This window comes from Xenopus tropicalis, chromosome 2 (assembly GCF_000004195.4).
Source record: "Xenopus tropicalis strain Nigerian chromosome 2, UCB_Xtro_10.0, whole genome shotgun sequence".
Lineage (NCBI taxonomy): Eukaryota > Metazoa > Chordata > Amphibia > Anura > Pipidae > Xenopus > Xenopus tropicalis.
In genome coordinates this window covers 135,299,297-135,320,129 of record NC_030678.2, presented here as the reverse complement: position 1 = coordinate 135,320,129, position 20,833 = coordinate 135,299,297, and the positions used below count along the sequence as shown (strand labels likewise).

Here is a 20,833-nt window from a genome sequence, read left to right as displayed (position 1 = left end):
AAAATGGCATTAGAGCTGTAAGGGATGGAAAGCAGCATACCTATGCCCTAAGATTATTTAAAACAAAAAAACAAAACACCTCATAATTATGGTTCACTTGCCCTTAAAATACAACTATAAGGTGTATACAAGGTGTTTTACAAAACCTAAAGTAGACCTATTTGCTATAAAAGTATGGATTGTAATGACTGGTATGCAGAAAGCCAAACAAGTCTCAAGAATAAGAGTTGCTTTGGGGAAATAGATAAAGCAGGGTATTATTACAGCAAATTTTTTATTCAATATATTAAATATATATTAATCGGGAAAAAAACCACATACTGTAAATCCAGTAAGATACACAAATATAAATGTTTCTTTTCAAAAATTACACATATTTACACACAGCTCAAAGGGCTGTGGGAACCAAAGTCACAGCTGAAGAGGGCAGCTTTGCATTTCACAGACCTATTTACAATTTTCTCTTAGTTCTATGTACAAGACTTTACAAACTGGCTGTGATTGTGGTGGGTCCATCCTTTCTGACCTATTTGGGAACAGTTGCATTTAAAGGGGTGAGTTTTTGTAGCAGGACAGACCCAATCTACAGAAGCAGTGAGAGGAAGGCTGTTTCAGAACCAGATGATCTCTGCAAGTGTTTCAATAAAAAAACATGTTTAAACATGAGACAATTGAAGAAAGGGGGAAATAATGGAAAAAGTCACTTTGAGCCAAAGGCACATCGGGGTTCTCTGTAGTATTAAAAATAAAGACTCCTAGTAAGATCCAGTAGATCACACTGCATTGCAAATCTGCTGGCCAAGGCACCGAATGTCAAAATATTTGAATGTTCCAAGAGTTTCCTCTTTTCACTTAGAGCATCTCTGGGCCCAAAGGCAAAAGCAGAGCAGTTTTAAAAGGGTAAAGTATCCATAAAGATCTTATCCACAATAGGAGGGGGAGGCACCAGATCTTCTAGTTTTAAGTAAAAGATACGCTGAAGACCCTGCGTACAGAGGGTGCGGAGCTCTGGAAGTTTCCCCAGAAGCTTGGACAGGCAGTTGGGTCTGTTCTGCTCATTCATAGAGGAGGGGACATGCTCTTTAAGGCAGTTGATAATCCGGCTTTGAAGCTCCTCAACTTTCTTCGGTTCTTTCAAGCCATGTCGATCTAATGAAGAAGAAAATAATAAGATCTCTTAGCTTTCTCAGTTGTGAAAACATCAAGCCAATACCTTTATATTTATGAGATGCTTTGCAACTGATTTTTGTTGCACAATTTATACTATTAAATCTTTCTATTGTGTCTCTGGCCCTGCTCTGCTGATCAGCCTATAAAGAGGGTTCTTTTAATGGGAACACTGTTATGCAGTGTTTGTGGATCAAAACAACTGAAATAATACACAATAGTAATCACTGCTGATCTTGGAATCATTATATGGCAGATGAGACATGAGGTGAAAAAAAATTGCAATCGCAAGCCTACTGTTGCTAGGGTATTTTTTTGTTTCGCAAACAAGAAAATTGTTGCAAAGCAAATTTTTAGTCCCATTAGGGAAATATATTACATTACTGCAAAAGCCTCTAGGCCACTGGTTTCCATAGAGTTGGCTGCTACCCCAAAGGGGTCTCAAATGGTGGGTTGACCAAGCCTGAAAGCTGGTGTTCAGATACACCTTCCGTATTTGAGCTAAGGTAGGTCTAAACAAACTTCTTCTGTACTCACCTGTGATAATGACAAGAGCCGAAAGGCAGGAGAAGGATGGGACATCAATGTTTGTGCGCTGGAGGTTGTGGGAAAACTCAATGATTGAATCTATCCACTCTCCAAAGCCTCGGACACACTGTGTGCGATGAAGCACAACACCATTGCAGAATATCAGCTTTCCTTCTTCTGGTCTTGACCTGTTGGTAATGAGAGGAATGCCATGGTTACAGTATGTATCAGTCAGAAAGGAACCAAGTATAAAATGAACAAAGATGGATGTAATAACTTTGTTTCATATAGAGGTTTGAAAACTTTGTTTCATATAGATTGCAGCTGATTTTGGAAACATTGTAATGCTTTAAATGGTTCGGGTCCACTACAGTCTTGTGAGCTTTTTACTTGCTGGTTCTAAACCGCCTGTTCAAGGGCTGGTTAAATAGACACTATGCTTAGAGTTAACTAAAATGGTATTTAGGTAACTGCTTGGCCCTCCACCCCCATGTGTGCAAGGGCATGGAACTAGGGTTAGGTGAAAGAAGAGATGCCTCTTCTGTCTACCCCTATTTCCAGCCCTGGTACAGATACTGTTTAATTGCTATACTTTTACAGCAAGTTAAGAAATAGTACTTGCCGTGGTTTGGTGCATTGGACACCAGTATTTGAAGTCCCTAGTTTAAAGGGGTAGTTCACCTTCAAATTAACTTTTAGTATGTTATAGAATGAGCATTTCTTAGCAACTTTTCAATTCGTCTTTATTTTTATTTTATTTTTTATAGTATTTGAATTATTTCCCTACTTCCAACTCTCAATATTGTTATATTGTATTACTTATCTTTCTATTTAGGCCCTCACCTGTTCATATGCCAATGTCTCACTCCACAGCTTGGTTGCTATAGAATTTAGACCCTGCAACCAGAGAGCTGCTAAACAAAAAACTAAATAATTCAAAACACACACATAATAAAATGAAGACCAATTGCAAATTCTCTCTCTCTCTCGCTAAATCATACTAAATGTTAAATTAAAGGTGAACAACCCCTTTAAATCACAGTCAGGACAGACAAGGCAGGAATAAAAAAATATACTTTTTTGGGTACAAGCCTATAACTAAGCTGTGGTTTCTTTAAATCTAAAATCAGTTTGGATTAACAGCTCCATGCCAGTGCCAGACACAGGCCTTAATTTGGTCTAACGTTTGCTTTGGCTGAACTCCACTCGGGAGAATCTGATTTCCCTGGCGGGCAGGTAGTTGAGCTCTTCTCGTTTATTACTGCATGTCCTGTCTAATGTTCAGTACAAGGATTAGCAGGGAGAAGCACATAACGCCTGCCTGCAAGTGACAGCTGGTTTACCTGTAAGCCAGGCGCAGAATGAAAAGCTCTAGAAAGGCGGATTCAAGCAGTAGGTCTTGATCTTCTTTGGGGAGCTCCACAAATCCCTGAATTTTCTCAGCCCACTTGCGAATGACTTCCAGTGAACCAGAGAGAAGGTCGTAGAACTGCTGCACATCAGCAGAGCTTTCTTTTTCTAACTGGACAGGCACGTTTTCCTGGAACTAACAGAGATAGGTACCAGAGTTAATCTCTAGCAATTACAATGCTTATATACTAAGCTATTAAATGAAAGGAGCAGTGTAAATGCACTGACACCAAGGAACTACCCAATTATCAATGTGAATATCCTTCATTCATTTAGGTCATCTACTATTCTCCTTTTTATGGATGAAAGCAAGTTACACACAGGGGAGGAAGTTTCCAGTTAAGTATATTAGTAGCTGGGGAATGCACTAACAGAGGTATCTTACATTATCATACTGTATTCAGTGGTTTTATGTGTTAGGAAACATTCTAAAGGCCTGTTGATGAACCACAACCTCCCCAGGCCTTTAGGAACCATAGGCCCTGCACTTGGCCCGTGGGCTCCTCACAGAGCAAACACTGCCAGTGGACAATATGTAAATATTTTTTTAATAGTGCATTGTTTAAGGTTTTTCTTAAATTTACTAATCTACACTGAGAGAAATACAAGAAATGTTAGTGTTTACTTACCTTGGAATAGTCCAATTTAGAGGAGCTGGGGATTGAGTCAATGTGCGCTCGCACCAGCGAATTGATCAGACTGACTGGCGATGATTCTGCAATTTGTTTTGGTTTTGATGGGAGCCGACCTCTCCTGCCCTTCAAACTGTCAGTCCGTACAACTGCAGTAAGAAAATATCCCATAAATGCACAGAAATACGATTTATAAGAGAAAATGCAACATGAACAACATGTTCTTGAAATGTTGACAAAACTCAGCTAATATGTGGTTTGTAAATGACTGCTTTCTCCAGTGCTCCAGGTTAATTGGCACATTGTTACTATTTGTATAAGTGTACCTACGCCACATCAACAGTAGGCAGGTTCATTAAGCTATACAGTGTGTATAAGCATCTACAACACATTGTGTTAGGTAAAAAACATAAAAAGAATAGACATCAATATTCCTCTTAAAGAATGGGCAGACCAGCTACACTGAGAAGCTAGTTGCTAGTATCGGGTGCAAAATAGAGGGCACACTTCTATGGTTTTTGTACTTCTTTTATTGTTATAATTATTACCAGGCTGGAGATCTAAATAAATGTGTCTATTTCCAGGACATAACCGTGCATACCTTCTTTTACCATTCCCACTGCTAAGCATTTCTGGAACCGGCAAAACTGGCAGCGATTCCGTCGTCTTTTGTCCACGGGACAGTCCTTGTTAGCCAAGCAGATGTACTTGGCATTTTTCTGTACAGTTCTCTACGGGGAAAAAAGGGAACAATTGTCAGGAGCAGCAAGATGCCAGGCCAAGACAAAGACCCTACTGTTCCCATTTATTTTTGTAACATTTCTCTTGTGTCGGACTGTTCCTAATATCAAGTTGACATTTGGCTCTCAGAGAAAGAAAGTGATTCACCTATCTTAATTAGTAGGGCTTCTCTTCTAAAGCATCTGATTTGACTACAACACAACGAACGTGGACCAAGATATGGAAAAACAAATCATTTAGATGATCTCAAACTGGAGTCAGTTGATTTATCCATCCCAAGATCCCATGATTGATTTCTGCAAATGGAGGCCAACTCTCAGCCTTTAAAGTGGAATAACACTGCCTGTATCCAGAATCAGATCCTCATTTCTCTGATTTCTCTGAGAAAGTCAAAGTATCCTTTAGTCTAAGTGGAAGTTTTAACACACATGTTTTAACAGTTACTACTAAAAGTATTTTCTCTATTTTTTGGGTGGGTGTCACTAAATACTGAATGGGTATTTAAAATAAATACATGCATCTCACAGTTTCTTTGTACAGCAAAGCCCTACAGCAGTGATGCCAACATGGAATTTATTCAACATCACATTTTGATTTGTTTCTTTTGCATGAGCAATATGGCCATTGCTAAAATACTAATGTTTTTTTGTTTGTGTCTATGTTTTGCAACAAGCTTGTTACACATAATGTAATTTATTGCTGAATATAAGCTTGCCAACATGCCCAACTGCCTTGTCCCTGCGTCTCAGTCTGGACCTATTTCTGGGCCTAAGTAACTTAACAGATTCTCAGGTGTGCAGCCCAGACACGACATGGTATCCGATGAGGGTGTCCTTATTGCTCAGTTTTTATAAACAAGAGGCATAGGACACTCTGTCCTGATTATTTCAACCATTTCCCATCCATACACATTTCTATTTTTTAAAATTAAAAGTCAAATATATTACGTCAGATCACTTTACACCCTATATAACAAACACTCCACCATGAGGTTAAGTATATCCTGATTGTTTAATGAGATACATTATTTTATAACTTAAAATCTGCAATTGTCTATAAGAGCCTCATATGTCTCCAGTAGTCAAAACAGTCTCATTTTGTACCGCTACTGCAGAACAACATAGGGGACACAGAAAGTAACAAAAGGGAGCTATTTAAAATAAGTCCATAAACTGCCTTTTTGATGGTAAATGTATTATACTACATTTTGGATATTACTTCCTTCAATGTGAAAATAATGTTTTGAAAGCAGTGTACCAAAATACAACTGCTGCATATTGTTGGAAAAAAGCCTGAAAAATTTCAGCACATTAATGGGACTTGGCAAAATATCTAAGAACCTGGCCCTGAACATGTCAATATGTGAAGCAGGTTCACTGGGTATCATGGCACATCAAAGTGTGTGATTTGCTAGGTAATGCGATTCTTACTTTTTCCACTATGGAAGGGGTTAAGGTTGCAGTTTATTTCACACCGTTCCAGCACCTGCTGCCTAATGGAAACTTTTGGTCCCCTTGCCGCTGTTTAATTGGTGTTGGGTTCCTTCTCTTATCCCCAGTTTGCCCCTGCTCGATCCTTTCAGTTGACGTTAGGAAAAGGCAGCAGAGATGATCAACTACTGTAGGACTGGGCCAAGAAACTGTAAACGGGGAAGGACAGCTGCTCCTGTTTAACACCACGAATGGTTTTGGGACGAGCCCCTTTTCTTCATCCCAAAGAACGCAAATCAGCTAAAGCGCAAAGACTGGATGGCTCACAGTCAAATTTAGGTGCCAGGCCTACTTGCCAAGTCTGCAGCCAACCAGCAGCCTGGGAGACCAACAGGTGAGGCAAGCATAGCTTAACATAAATCATGAAGCCAAGTTACAAACTGAATACTAATTTGGAGCTTACCTTAAAAAATCCTTTACATCCTTCACAGGTCCGTACTCCGTAATGCTGACAGGAAGCATTATCCCCACACACAGCACAGCGTCCCTCATTAGAACTGGGACTCCGTGTTTTTGAAGGAGATAAAGGACTGTCCAGTAAAACGGAGTTGTCAAGTACCCCAGGTGCCTGACCAAGAGGGATAGCAGGAAAGCCTGCTGAAGAGTTCTGTGCCAAAGCAAAAACATCAGCATCCACAACTTGCTGATCAAGTCTGTGTGTTGCAGGAGCTATCTTCATGGGATTGGCAGCCATGTTTGGGCTGTGAGCTGGAGTGCCAAAAGAAAAGAAAGTCTGCTGTGAAATACTGCTTTTCTGTTGCTCGGTCCAATGCCGCATGTTGTCATAGTTCTGAGTTGGTGAGTATGCACCATAGGAACACTCCCAAGTGGGCAGCTGAGGGTTCTGGAACCCTGGGGTTGAAGGAGATGGGATAGAGCAGGGACTACCATAATAGTCTGATCCACTGGAGGACATGGTTTCGTCCAGTTGGTTTGTGAAGGAACCTGGGTAGCAACCAAAAACCTGGAATTCCTCCACTTTCAGTGAGGACTGCTGATTTGAAGAAGGAATCTGGTAAAGAAAGGCGTCAAATTCTCCGGTGTATCCGTCCATGAAAGTGCTAAAACTGGGCAAGGAGGTGGAAGCTGCAATTTCACTGTTAACAAGGTCCATGGTGAATTTGCCAAACTCAGAATTTAAGATGTCTGGTACATAGTTGTCACAGGGACCTGCACATTGAGACAGACTTCCATGCTGTGCTTGAATACAGGGCATTTCTAAAATAGAACCAGAAACATGGTGTCAAATAAGAGAGGTAAATGGCTATGTTTACAAAGTTTTAACTATTTTTTTCCCTTATTTAATTTCAAATAAAGGCATTTTCATGCACCATTCATCAAATCTAAGATAAAAAGCACTTTTTCATTTGTAAAAATCACAACTGAAAAATGGAGCACTGATGGGACTGAGAAAAATCAGCAATTCTGAGCACTTTCTTTTTTTCTCTCTTGAAGAGGTTTTGTGTATCACTCTAATACAGGGAAGAGGAATACAGTCACAAACGGCTTCTTCCAGGGGCATAAATATGGAAGGAGCAGACCCAGGCAGTGCTGGAGGGTGGGGGCTAGGAGGTTTAGGAGGCCCCGTGGCACTGACTGAGGAGCATTTTACCTATATTTCAATATATATGCTCAAACAAACAACAAGTGTATTATACTTTTCCTTAAGATGCAAACTCAATATTACCTTGTACTTACAAACTAAGACGTAATTGGAGGCAAAACAATCCTATTGGGTTTAATTCACATTTAAATAATAGTAGTTTAAATAATAGCAATTTTTGAGGTATAGAGAACAAAATTATGGAAAGATCTGGAAATCCCCAGGTCCCAAACATTCTGGATAATAGGTCCCACACCTGTACCAGCTTTTGTATATAACAGTGTATCTGAAAGATACGTACTAATTCTACCACATTTTAGCCTGTATGTGTAAAAACTGCTAGGTTCTGGCAGAAAACCTGTTGAATTAAAATATTTAAGCGTCTACAGAAATCCTTTGGAAGAAAAGCTGAAACTTGCCATCCAACTTCTTGAAGTTCACACCCCATGACAGTATGTCACTCCAATAAGCAGGGTGTCGATTGACAGCTCAGCTTCCCATGATTATCTGCACTGACTTGTGTCATAGAAGTCAAGTGATTCCTATGATACAGCAAACTGTACTTGCCCAAAGACAAATTGGCGGCTTGCTTCAGAAGCCTTTAATTGCAGAAAGGACTGTAGATCAGAAAGTAATTTGAAGCAAAACATATGTTTAGTGCAATTCTGTAACAATCTTTATGTTTTATAAAACTAATATTCAGAATGGGGCTGCTGCTTTCACAAAATAAGAAATTGTTTTATCTATAGCTCAGAGCCATCTCCCATCATCATTGTTTTCAATGGATGGTCAACACTTGTTTCCCCCTGTGAGGTGCACTAGAGGGAGGCCTGCCGATTTGTTGTTTAGCTGTCGACAAAGGCCATATTGATCCAACACAACAAGACTGTTTTAGAAGCCTTATAGGTTAGAGACTTCCCCACGGGAAATGCAACCAGTACGAAGAGATAGGGAACTGCAGAGAGCCAAGAAAGCACTTTGCACAAGAACACAAAAGCACTGCAGCCCATTTGTCCCAGAAAGGTCAACCCTCCCTTTAATGTATCTGAGTTTCTCATTTACAGTAAGAAAAAAAAAAAGATTAGATCTTTATACTTCTGGACTTTCTTAGCGTGCATATCCTTATATATAACAGCAAGCTGATGGGAGAGTATATATATATATATATATATATATATATATATATATATATATATATGAAATGGCTGCTGACTGCAAAATTTGATGGAAGCAACAAAACAAGGGTTAAAAACAGAAACCATTAAGGAGCCTAGGTTGTGCAAATGAAACACATTTCATAAGGAAAGCAACATGACCAGGATGAAAAAGGCCAAGCAAAAATCCAGTGCTACGTCCCACTGGCAGCCCTCTAGCTATTCCAGGATTACAACTCCCAGCAAGGGGTAGTTGCAAACAATTACTGTCAAGGGTCTGTGGGAGTTGCAGTTGCACAGCAGCTAAAGGGGCTACTGCTTGGCTGCCCTAATCTGCAGCTCAGGTCTATATTTGAGGGTGCACACTGGGGCAACAGAGCACAGGAAAGATCTATACATCTTGATGATCAGAAGCATGCATATCATATTGTTTGCAGGATATATCACTAATACATGACTTATTATGTATAGAGAGGGACACCATATAGGTGTGTGCAGAGAGTGCATTGCTATGAGCACATTATGAACAGGTCTCCGCTAAGGGAAGTACAAAGCAGAGATACAAAGCAGAGATACAAAGCAGAGAGCCTCTGCACCTGTTGCTGTACAAAGCAGCCAGAGCTGCCATCGAACCTCCCCAATGCACAGAGGCTCCTCTCAGCCTCAGCCTGTACAAGCAGTCTCCCCAAAGCCATCTCCTGGGGAAAAGGAGTAATTGTGCAGGTGATGCCCACTAACCTAGAAACAGGCATCTCAATGCCCTACTGACACGGTGCAAGCAATGCACACCCCATGCAGTCTATGCAAAGATCCCCACACAGCCAGCAGGAGCCATACACTCACATACATAGAAAATGATAATAACATAATCTGCAAATAATTACCTGTCCCCCTTGCATGCATGTCTACCTCCCAAAGGGATGTATCTAGATAGCTATTAACCCCTGTGGCACCTTGTGATTGGAATGGCAAGCTAAGCTGACATACCAGATCTCCCAGCTGTAAGTCCCCGGTACGGGCTGTCCGCTGGGGTCAGCGTGTTGCACGGTGCCAGTGAGAGGAATGGGTTACTGTGCTGTCGCTGTCTCCAAGCTCACTGGGATTCAGTCCTGCATCTACATGTTATTAAAGCCTCCGTGACGCACATGGGCGGGGCCCTGTCAGAGGGGGTGTGTGACGCACAAGGGTGATCCTGCTCCGTCCCCCATAGAAGGACACGGGGGGCGTGGCTTTTCCGGTAGCAGACAGGCAGCGTGCTCCTGGAATGTATCTGTGTGACGCAGGCTGTTTCCTATGACGCAGACAACATTGTTTGATCTATTAATAGGGCCCCACGCACTAAAAATAGCTCCGACCCTGAAATAGTAGTCAGCAGACGGGGGGGGACACCGCGCAAGGACGTCACCAGTAGTCGGATATAGCCCAGGGTACGAGGGTTCCCGGGGATTCTCTTCATATTTACCGCTGAAAGGATTCCATGGGCACTTAGGTTATGGAAAGGTGGCGGCCAGGTCTCGCCCTGTATTATGTGTCTGTGATGTAACGGCTTATTCCTAACGCGACATACTGTGGCCCTACTGTGTCTATAGTGACACCCATACTGTGGCCCTACTGTGTCTATAGTGACACCCATACTGTGGCCCTACAGTGTCTATAGCGACACCCATACTGTGGCCCTACAGTGTCTATAGCGACACCCATACTGTGGCCCTACAGTGTCTATAGCGACACCCATACTGTGGCCCTACAGTGTCTATAGCGACACCCATACTGTGGCCCTACAGTGTCTATAGCGACACCCATACTGTGGCCCTACTGTGTCTATAGCGACACCCATACTGTGGCCCTACTGTGTCTATAGCGACACCCATACTGTGGCCCTACTGTGTCTATAGCGACACCCATACTGTGGCCCTACTGTGTCTATAGCGACACCCATACTGTGGCCCTACTGTGTCTATAGCGACACCCATACTGTGGCCCTACTGTGTCTATAGCGACACCCATACTGTGGCCCTACTGTGTCTATAGCGACACCCATACTGTGGCCCTACTGTGTCTATAGCGACACCCATACTGTGGCCCTACTGTGTCTATAGCGACACCCATACTGTGGCCCTACTGTGTCTATAGCGACACCCATACTGTGGCCCTACTGTGTCTATAGCGACACCCATACTGTGGCCCTACAGTGTCTGTGGCCTACAGTGTCTATAGCGACACCCATACTGTGGCCCTAGTGTTTATAGTGACACCCATACTGTGGTTACTGTGGCCCTACAGTGTTTATAGACACCCATACTGTGGCCCTACTGTGTTTATAGTGACACCCATACTGTGGCCCTACAGTGTTTATAGTGACACCCATACTGTGGCCCTACTGTGTTTATAGTCAAACCCATACTGTGGCCCTACAGTGTTTATAGTGACACCCATACTGTGGCCCTACTGTGTTTATAGTGACACCCATACTGTGGCCCTACTGTGTTTATAGTGACACCCATACTGTGGCCCTACAGTGTTTATAGTGACACCCATACTGTGGCCCTACTGTGTTTATAGTGACACCCATACTGTGGCCCTACTGTGTCTATAGTGACACCCATACTGTGGCCCTACAGTGTTATAGTGACACCCATACTGTGGCCCTACTGTGTTTATAGTCAAACCCATACTGTGGCCCTACAGTGTTTATAGTGACACCCATACTGTGGCCCTACTGTGTTTATAGTGACACCCATACTGTGGCCCTACTGTGTTTATAGTCAAACCCATACTGTGGCCCTACAGTGTTTATAGTCAAACCCATACTGTGGCCCTACAGTGTTTATAGTCAAACCCATACTGTGGCCCTACAGTGTTTATAGTGACACCCATACTGTGGCCCTACTGTGTTTATAGTGACACCCATACTGTGGCCCTACTGTGTTTATAGTGAAACCCATACTGTGGCCCTACAGTGTCTATAGTGACACCCATACTGTGGCCCTACTGTGTTTATAGTGAAACCCATACTGTGGCCCTACAGTGTCTATAGTGACACCCATACTGTGGCCCTACTGTGTTTATAGTCAAACCCAAACTGTGGCCCTACTGTGTTTATAGTGAAACCCATACTGTGGCCCTACAGTGTCTATAGTGACACCCATACTGTGGCCCTACAGTGTCTATAGTGACACCCATACTGTGGCCCTACTGTGTTTATAGTCAAGGAGAACCCCCCCGCAGGAGTAGTACAGTGGGACATGCCGGGCGCACCTCAAAGCCAATATCCCTTTCCATTAGCCCTCTCTGCGGTACTGCACTGATATTAGGGTTTGCCTGAGAAAATACATTTTTGTAATGGGGATGTACAATATAAATGGTTCTGAAGCGTGCACCCATTTATTTAGTAAATAAACACGAACATACATATTTAGTTAATACCTGGTCCAGAAGAACTACAACTCACATACCGTCAGTTCCGACTGATAAACCATTAGTACCAACTTCTCTGATCTGAAGCAGCTGCCCTGCCAGCCTGTGCCTTTATACACAATCCAACTCCTGTGTGACTTGTATCCCTGATTCAAACTGCATTTAACTTTTACTGCACATACAATATAACTTAAACACTTCACATGTATTTATTTGTAGTGCATTAAGCACCAAATATAACTCTTTAGTTAGGTAAAACAGTGGGCACATTGAATGATAAGCCTTTGATGTGGGATCTCATGCTATAGACACTTGCTGCACTCTAATAGCAAAAAGGGGAGCACTCACCAGATGGGTTGAACTGCAACTAGGTACACCCTGCTACAACGTCTCAAACACGCCCCCGATCCAGGCAAAACTTAGTGAAATATAGATAAATTGTGGACGGAGCACAGGAACATCCTTCCATAAAATATCACTTTTATTCAAACGATTAAAACCATCACGGAGTTAGGCACCCACAGCTTTACGCGTTTCATGGCTTCTCGCCACTTCATCAGAACGTAAAGCTGTGGGTGCCTAACTCCGTGATGGTTTTAATCGTTTGAATAAAAGTGATGTTTTATGGAAGGATGTTCCTGTGCTCCATGCTGCACTCTAATGGCTGCCTTACTTGCCGTAAAGTCCTATGGGAGGAAATCGCTATACTTTTCCCTTTCCATTTAAAAGTAATCACTGTTATATGACTATGTGGGCTAGGTACACAGAGATATGAATACAATCGCCTTAGGCAGGTAACCCAGAGCAGCCAGTCCAATTTTGCTTTCATTTTTATAACAGAACTCCCATTTGAACCCAGTTTGAAAATTAATGAAAGTGCTCCGATCACTTTTTGCAATATACATAAACTTTCTGTTTTTGCATATTTTTGAGGTATTAGCATTAGCAGGACACATTTTAGACTTCTTAATTTCAAGCTTGCAGCTCTCCTTCAGGTAGTCACTGACTATATGCTGCCTGTATAGTCTTAGGGGCACATTTACTAATCCACGGACGGTCCGAAGGCGTCCGAATGCATTTTTTTCGTAATGATCAGTATTTTGCGACTTTTCCGCCGCCATCCTGACTTTTTCGTATGTTCCACGACTTCTTCTTCGCCGTCGCGACTTTTTTGTATATTTTCCGTGACTTTTTCGTCACCGGCACGAAAAAATCGGATTGGTTTTTCCACCGTTTACAATCGCTCAATACGAAAAAATCGTGACGGCGACGAAAGTGTCGCGCAAAATACAATAAAGTCGCGACAATTGCGATGTTTTCCTTTTCGGGGTTCGGATTCGTGGATTAGTAAATCTCCCCCCTGGTGTCACTGATACTCTGATTCTGAAAGAGCTGCAAACCTGGCACAATCAGTCAAAAACTGTAAATGTCTCAAAACCCACTAAAATAAAGAAGGAATGTAAATGGCAAAAGTGCTCAAAGACGACCTCTAAGTTTACATGAACTTTCTGTAGGAGTTTAGATCCCCCAGGTTTGACAGAAAGATGTAGTAAATGAATCTAAGCACTGAAACCTGTATGGGAAGCATACAAATGTCAGCTGGGTACATGTCACAGGAGAGTTCATATTAACAGTGGAATGAGTCCTTATTTCTGTTATTCTGCAACAGGCATTCCTGTCAAAGTAAAATAAGCGCTTCCACTTTAATGCAAAGCAATATAATGGAAAAAAATACCTTAAGTTACAGGGAAAAAGGAAATTATTTACAAAAATTTGCTTTCTAAATTTTTGGATAAGCGATCCCTGTAATACAGTATCTTTATTCTTCAAGAATACACTGCCCTTGCTAGATCTGCCTTATTGCATAGGGATTTCCAAACGCCTGCCCTCAACTTTGTGCTGAACTACAACTCCCAGTTTGGCAGCCTTTGTTTTGTCAAAACAGGTTTCTCTGCAACCTGCAAATTGTCAGTTGTGTTCGCTGTATGTTTTGCCGTGTGTGATCAGAGTTCACATTTCTTGTTCCATTGTGTAGTGCATGGGTCATTTGTTTAGTTGAGTGTTAAGAAAAATCCATAATACACTTAGTTGGCAATTACTCTCCATATTGCATATGGTTAAGCGGTTAAGCATTAGTCGTAATAATCAATACAGATAACATTCTAGCTGCGTCAATAGGAAACATTGACTTGGTTGGGCGATATATCATTGCCTCACTGTAATAACAAAGTTTCCATTTTAATTCTGCTTGGGTTAGAGCTTGCAGGCTTTGTTCATTGGGCTTTGTGAACCCCAAAGCAGGCAAAAAGTGGCCTACTCTATGGCTTCTGAATGAATGGTGTGTTGTTAGATATTTCCTTTTATTGTACAGTATAAAAGAACACTCAGGCGTATGTATAGTAAATTTCTGACAGTATACATAGCACTTATTTTTTTATTTTTATTTTTTTTTTACATGAGATATTTTCATCTAACTTTGAAGGCAAAAAAACTGGAAATTGTCATAAAAAAATAGGTAGAAATAAGAGCGAGCAGAAAAGGATATTGTATATGGGTGCTGTGACATCCGCCCAGTGCCTGTCATGTTGTTTGATCACTCCCTGTGCACTCACCAGGCAGCTGCGTGCCCTCAGGGAAAATTAAAGTCCCTGGGAACAAAATGTTAAAGGAAAACCGTCTTCGGAATAAAAAGCATTTACAACAGTACTGAAAAAAATACTTTCCTACTGGAAAAGTTATCAGCATTTTTTTATGCTTGCTCTGTATTGCTTTTTGGCAGATATTCAAAATTTACTGTCATGATCAAAGCAAGTGTGCCACAAGACCATGCAATTTCTCTGCTTGGAATACCAGTGGCTGATTTAACGCTATGGGGCACTTGGGCATTTTGATGGTACTTTGATGGCTGCTTCAAAATGTTACCTGTTCCACAGGTCTGAGAGTGAGAGAGATAAGGAGACTTAGCTGAGGCACAGAAGGGAAGGTTTTGCATTTGCAGTGAGCACTGCTGCCAGTTTAGGTGTTTTTTTCCAATAAGTGCCTGGGCTGAATGATGGCTTTAGTACAGAACTAGCTAAAGACTTTCTGTACTGCTGATGCCTCTGCACAGGGTGGCACAGAGGATCATTGGAAATAATATAATAATAACTACAATGGCAGCAGGATTTCCTGGGCTCATATTTTTTTTTTTAAATAAGAGAAGCACCAGAGAGGGATCCCAGGGTAGCAATTAGAATCATCTTGAGGCGCCTAACAAATTGGCACCCCATAAGATTTTAGGTTTGATTGTCCTTAAAAGCTTAGGTAAAAATGCTATTATGATAAAAGGTTCAGTTATGTAAACATGGTATCCCTTTAAATGAAGTCGGGCATAAACATTTGTATTGATAAAGGTAAGGTTCTCTGCCTGGCACAGGGGCCACAGCTGTCCTGTTGGTATCTCTTCCATATGGCCTGGTTACCGTACCCTTTTTTAAACTGAACAGTTTTATTTCTAGAAAATATATGAATTAACAAGTTTATTAAGGCATTTACTAGTATCAGGGGAGTAACAATAATTGAAGGAAACTGCAAATGCTGTGGCAATCTTAATATACAGTTATGAAATAGGATATTCCCAGAGTTTTGTGGTGAGTTTGCGGTTAGGCTCATTAAAAAAATAAATACACCACTGGGAGATACATTTAGGAATTCCATTCAGTCCATTATCCTAATGGCTGCTCTGAAAGTTTTCTAACACTGCCTTTATTTAGGAGAATCTTGTTCTAGATATTGAAAGCATATGAAATTATCATCTATAAGGCTAATGCCATATGGGCATACACCTCACATTTACTTAAAAGGTAAATAGGCAGTCTGTAGTATTTGCATTCCCAAGAGATACCATCCTGAGAGAAGTGTCTGCCATAGACACTACATTTTCAACCAAATCTATGGGAAGTGGCTGTCTTTGGATACAGGCATTTTGATTACTGATTCACCCTGAGAGGGCTGTAACAATAACATGACCCATGTGTCATGAGTTTTATAAGTAGTATTTCTTGAAGTGAATAGGCAACAATGTATTAGTGTAAAGAGGGTAAAGGTTTTTGCTTATGCTGATCATACTGTAACTGCTCTAAATATTTGTGTGCATTAAGTGGGTTCTGCCGTATTGCTTGTGTCCAAAGACTTGTGCATTGCCCGTAGACTCTACAATAACAAAAGTAGCCACCCAGGGGCCCAGCCTAAATGCCAAAGGCCCCAGTACAAATTTTGACACAGGGCTTCCTCCTTAGTGTCCTCAAAGAACCGACCATCATTAACCACCAGTTGCTTTCCTAATCTTACATCTTCTCTCCACCTATGTCCCTCATGTATATTTTGGTTTGAAGACTGTTCCTCTCATACTGCATTAGCATGGAAAGAAGAAATGTCCTTAAATATAAAATTCTTGTCTCTAAAGTCTTGTTTCAAAATTAACATTCACTCTTCACTATGCCCCTTTCATCAATCTGTCTCTCTACATGCAGCTTTGTGCTTGAGGTAGCTATTTTTGAAGAAAGTTAGCTCTAATATATTGTCTGGGCAAAGGGAGCACACACAATTGGGGAGCAGCAAAATAATTTAAAAAAATGTAAAAGAAAAAAAAAAAAAAAAACGAACAACAAAAAATTGAGGGATAATAGCAAATTGTCTAAGATTATTGCTGTGTACATCATACCAAAATGTAACAGTGAACTACCCCTTTAATGAGTTGTCAAATTACTTCCTAAAACTAAACTCCATGGCAGACATGCCCTGCACAAAGGGTCACATAAAGCTCACTAATTTCAGTGAGGGCTGATTTATTTCATATGGGGGGGCATTAACACTTTACATAAGGGGTTAACAATCCTTTCTATACCCCGCTAGAGATAATTTCAGATTACATATGTCAAGACTGCATACAGTAATTTTGCTGCATGCAATTGTAAATTAGAAAGGCTACAAAGTAGGGAATAACACCAGTTTGGCATGCCTGCCTTGGGGGGTCTAGTGCTGCAACAGCCAGAGCAGGAACGGGTAATTAGCAAAGCTTTTTTCTTTCAAAATATGGGAAAAAAATGGTTTTGATTTGGGAAACCTAGTACAGGTATGGGAATTGATATCTGGAAACCAGTTATACAGAAAGCTCCAAATTACAGGAAGGCAATTACAGGAAGACAAAAGATGCAGATCCAAATTACAGAAGGCCCCTTATCCAGAAGACCCCAGGTCCCAAGCACTCTGGATAACATGCCTGCACACACCACTCAACAATGGAAAGTTTTATTTCTGTACAGAGACTTCAAAACTAGCAATACATTATAGTCAGTAATTTTCTCTCCATGGATTGGTCCTACGCATACTGACAGATCACTGTGCAATCTCTTTAAAAAGCCTGTACCAAACATCCAACCTGTTGATGCGAGACCTGCGAGAGATTCTTGGCCAGGCGGAAATGCCAGTGTGTATTCTGCTCGATGTTATTGGTTGGCTGGCCCACATGTTGCCCAATCAGACTGCAATGTTAACAGCTTGTATAGGAACAACTTTTGGCTATGTTCTCAAGGTAGTGTTTGATTTGTCAGGTTGCACTTACAAACATTATATGGAGAAAAAGTATTGATTTGCTGAACATCATAATTATTCTAACGTGTATACATACATTTAGACAAATATATAAAATTAACAAAATTATGTTTTATACACCACACCTTTATTCTACTGTCCTAACTTTAGCACACAGGATAGACTATTACATTTCTGTGGCCAGTAAGCTGAAATATACAAGTAGCTGACAAGATTTGGAAAGTCAAGGCAGCCAGAGAAAGTAAACGAATGAGCATTACACATACAGAGCAAAGCATACACCCCACCCTAGCTAGTGAGACACTATCAAACACACATTTCCTGAGATACTCTCACAGTCTGTGCTGTCGTGGGGTTTTGCTTCTTGTGCAGCAGAGCACAGCTGTGCATTGACTGACTGCCGATACCCAATTGCTTGTCATCTCAAGCATACGCAGATGGCTTGTATTCTTGTTTAGGAAACTAAAAAAATTCAGGATTAATGGCAACCATTCATTTTATGTTGGCCTATGAAACTGTCACATCCCCTGCTGTTGTGGAACTTCCAGCTCCCTCGCTAGTGGGGGGAGGGATGTTGGGAGTTGTAGTTACTTAATTCCTGGAATGCAAAAAGGCTTAGTTTTAAGTTAATGAGACTCAAGTTTTGAAAGAAAAAAAGGGCATCCATAAAAAGTAGCAAAGTCTGTTTGCACAGCTGAACTGAATTATATTTTTTACAAAATATTTAGGCATAAATCTAAGGAGAAAATTTCAGTATTCAGTACTTTACACGCAATGGGTATTACATAAGAGGCCAGATGATTTATAGCTATGTACAATACTCCTGTTATGACCCTTCGTTTAACAAATAAAAATTGTTTTCCTTTAGTCAGGGGATAATTTCACTACTTTTACATTTTTGGTTCCACTTGATGTATAGCTGATGGCCAACAAATTCTTCAAAAAGCATTGGAACTGAGAGGCAGGAACCTCAGCCCCTAATGGCTGCTTCTTACATATTATATTTCTTTTTCTATTTTCTATTTCTATAGTGCTCACACTATACAATACTGTAATACTAAAAGTCATAAACACAACATATACTCTTATCACAAAAGCCATGCATAAATTGTAAAATATATCCTTATAAATGGTGCTCAGTGATGTCTTCAGTTTTAACTGGCACTTACTGATGTCACTTGTACCACGTGGAACTTTTGTAAGACCTGTCACCCTGGAAGGGCCTGCTGCTCTGTGCCTTTCTGTGGTCATTGTGATCTCATTTGTGTCATAACTCACTGAGGTACCATATCAGTGCTATTATGTATTATTTAGCAATATTTATGGATTTCATGGCAGGCGCAGATGTACTTAAGCTAGACACTTACATTAAAGAGCTCCCTGACAAGATTTACAAGTATAGGATCTATTATTCAGAATGTTTGAAACCTGTGGTTTTCCAGATAAGGGATCTATCTGTAATTTGGATCACAATACCTAAATTTGGCCAAAATATAGATCCATTATTTATAATTGAAGAGAAAGAGTAAAATTAGAAATACATGCGTAACACAAACTCTATAGAAAATGGTCTTAAAATAATTTGGAGCTTTCTCGAAAAGGGTTTACGGATAAGGGATCCCACATCTGCACCCCGAAGGAAACATCAACACAAAAATTCTTGCCTAATAAAAGGAAACATAATTCTAAGAAACTTTGCAATATACATTCATTACAAATTTGTAATGGTTTTTTTGTATATATAATTGCTATTAAAAGAAGTGTTTGTCCTTTTCTATTCTCTGCCCTGGTGGCTCTGGCATTTGAACCAATGTAACACAGACAGCAGCCTGACAGACCTGCCTTGCTGGAGGAGAATAAAGCTGGCCAAACACGCACTGATAATATCGTACAAAACCTTGTTTCGTACGATATTCGGTGCATGTATGGCAACTCGGCCAAACGGCCAATATCGCAGAAGGCTGCTGATATTGGTTGACTTGCCGATCGGGCGGGTTAAAATATTTTGATCGGGCGCCATTGAAGGCGCCTGAGCAAAATCTGCCTTCAGGGCTGAATCGGCAGAAGGAGGTAGAAATCCTATTGTTTCTACCTCCATATCTGACGATTCACCCCTGAATGTCAGTGGAGGGTTGGAACGATCTTTTGTGCAACCGATGGTCGCATGAAAGATCGAAAATCGCCACATGTGTGGCCAGCTTAACTTTGCCAACATTGTTTAAAAAATCATAACCAGTTCAGCAAATGCTGCTTTCAATATCAATTACATTTACAAATAACTTTTAAAGCAGTAACATTTAATAAATTCATATTGTAAAGTTGCTTAGAATTATGTTTTCTTTTATTAGGCAAAAAAATATTTTTTGGGTTGATCTCAACTAAGAGTGTAGCAATATATATGTTAGGGATACACCTTATCCCTCATTCTTCTTTTGCTTGGATTTATTTGAGGGAAGGCGGCAGCAAATAATTAAAAAAACAAAACAAAAAAAAAACCTATAACAATGAAGACTGGACTATCTGAAAAGTGTCTTATAATAGGACATTCTATAGCATACTTAGGGGGCACATTTACTAAAACGTCATATTTTCTCGTATTTTTGAATCTACATATTCTACTAAACTCGTTTTCCCAAATGTCTAATATTTACTAAAAAAAAAAAAAAGTTGCACAGAAATGTCGTTGCAAGAAAAGTCATAAAAAAAACTCCACTTTTTTAAAAAAGTGAAAAATCCAGATTTTATCAATTTGTCACTGTAAAAATTAAAAAAAGTCAGGATTTTCTGACAAAGGCCAGAGTAAAGACAAAAAGAAAAAACATCAAGGAAAGGGAAGGGACTTTCGCCATTGACTTCTACATAAACTCGGCAAGTTTAAACTGCCAAATATTCCAATTTTGATTTTTAGCTGTTTAGACGCATAGTCGCAGCATTTCTTCTCTGCAACTTTAAAAAGAAAAAAAAAAAAATTCAAGTAGTAAATGAGCCCCTAAATGTCAACCACTCCTTTATAACAGGACATGGGTTTTAAATATTGCAACTTCTAAAATTCATGAAAGCAACTTAAAATTATCATGACTATCATTTCAGTTAGCAGGA

General features: G+C 40.5%; 1 protein-coding gene across 4 annotated transcripts in view; it reads right to left on the bottom strand.

Annotated features, from left to right (window-relative positions):
* Window positions 1-255: 255 nt before the first annotated feature.
* nr4a1 (nuclear receptor subfamily 4 group A member 1) overlaps window positions 256-20,833 on the bottom strand; it is a 34,573-nt gene continuing 13,995 nt past the window's right edge. Inside the window, exons 1-7 of one of the 4 annotated variants that reach the window (XM_012957242.3) lie at window positions 9,610-9,839; window positions 6,372-7,186; window positions 4,339-4,468; window positions 3,735-3,886; window positions 3,039-3,241; window positions 1,705-1,883; window positions 256-1,149 (exon numbers count right to left, since the gene is read on the bottom strand). In XM_012957242.3, the coding sequence (XP_012812696.1) occupies window positions 893-1,149; window positions 1,705-1,883; window positions 3,039-3,241; window positions 3,735-3,886; window positions 4,339-4,468; window positions 6,372-7,186; window positions 9,610-9,628 (1,755 nt within the window). In that variant the 5' untranslated portion in view covers window positions 9,629-9,839 and the 3' untranslated portion in view covers window positions 256-892. 4 annotated transcript variants of the gene reach the window in all.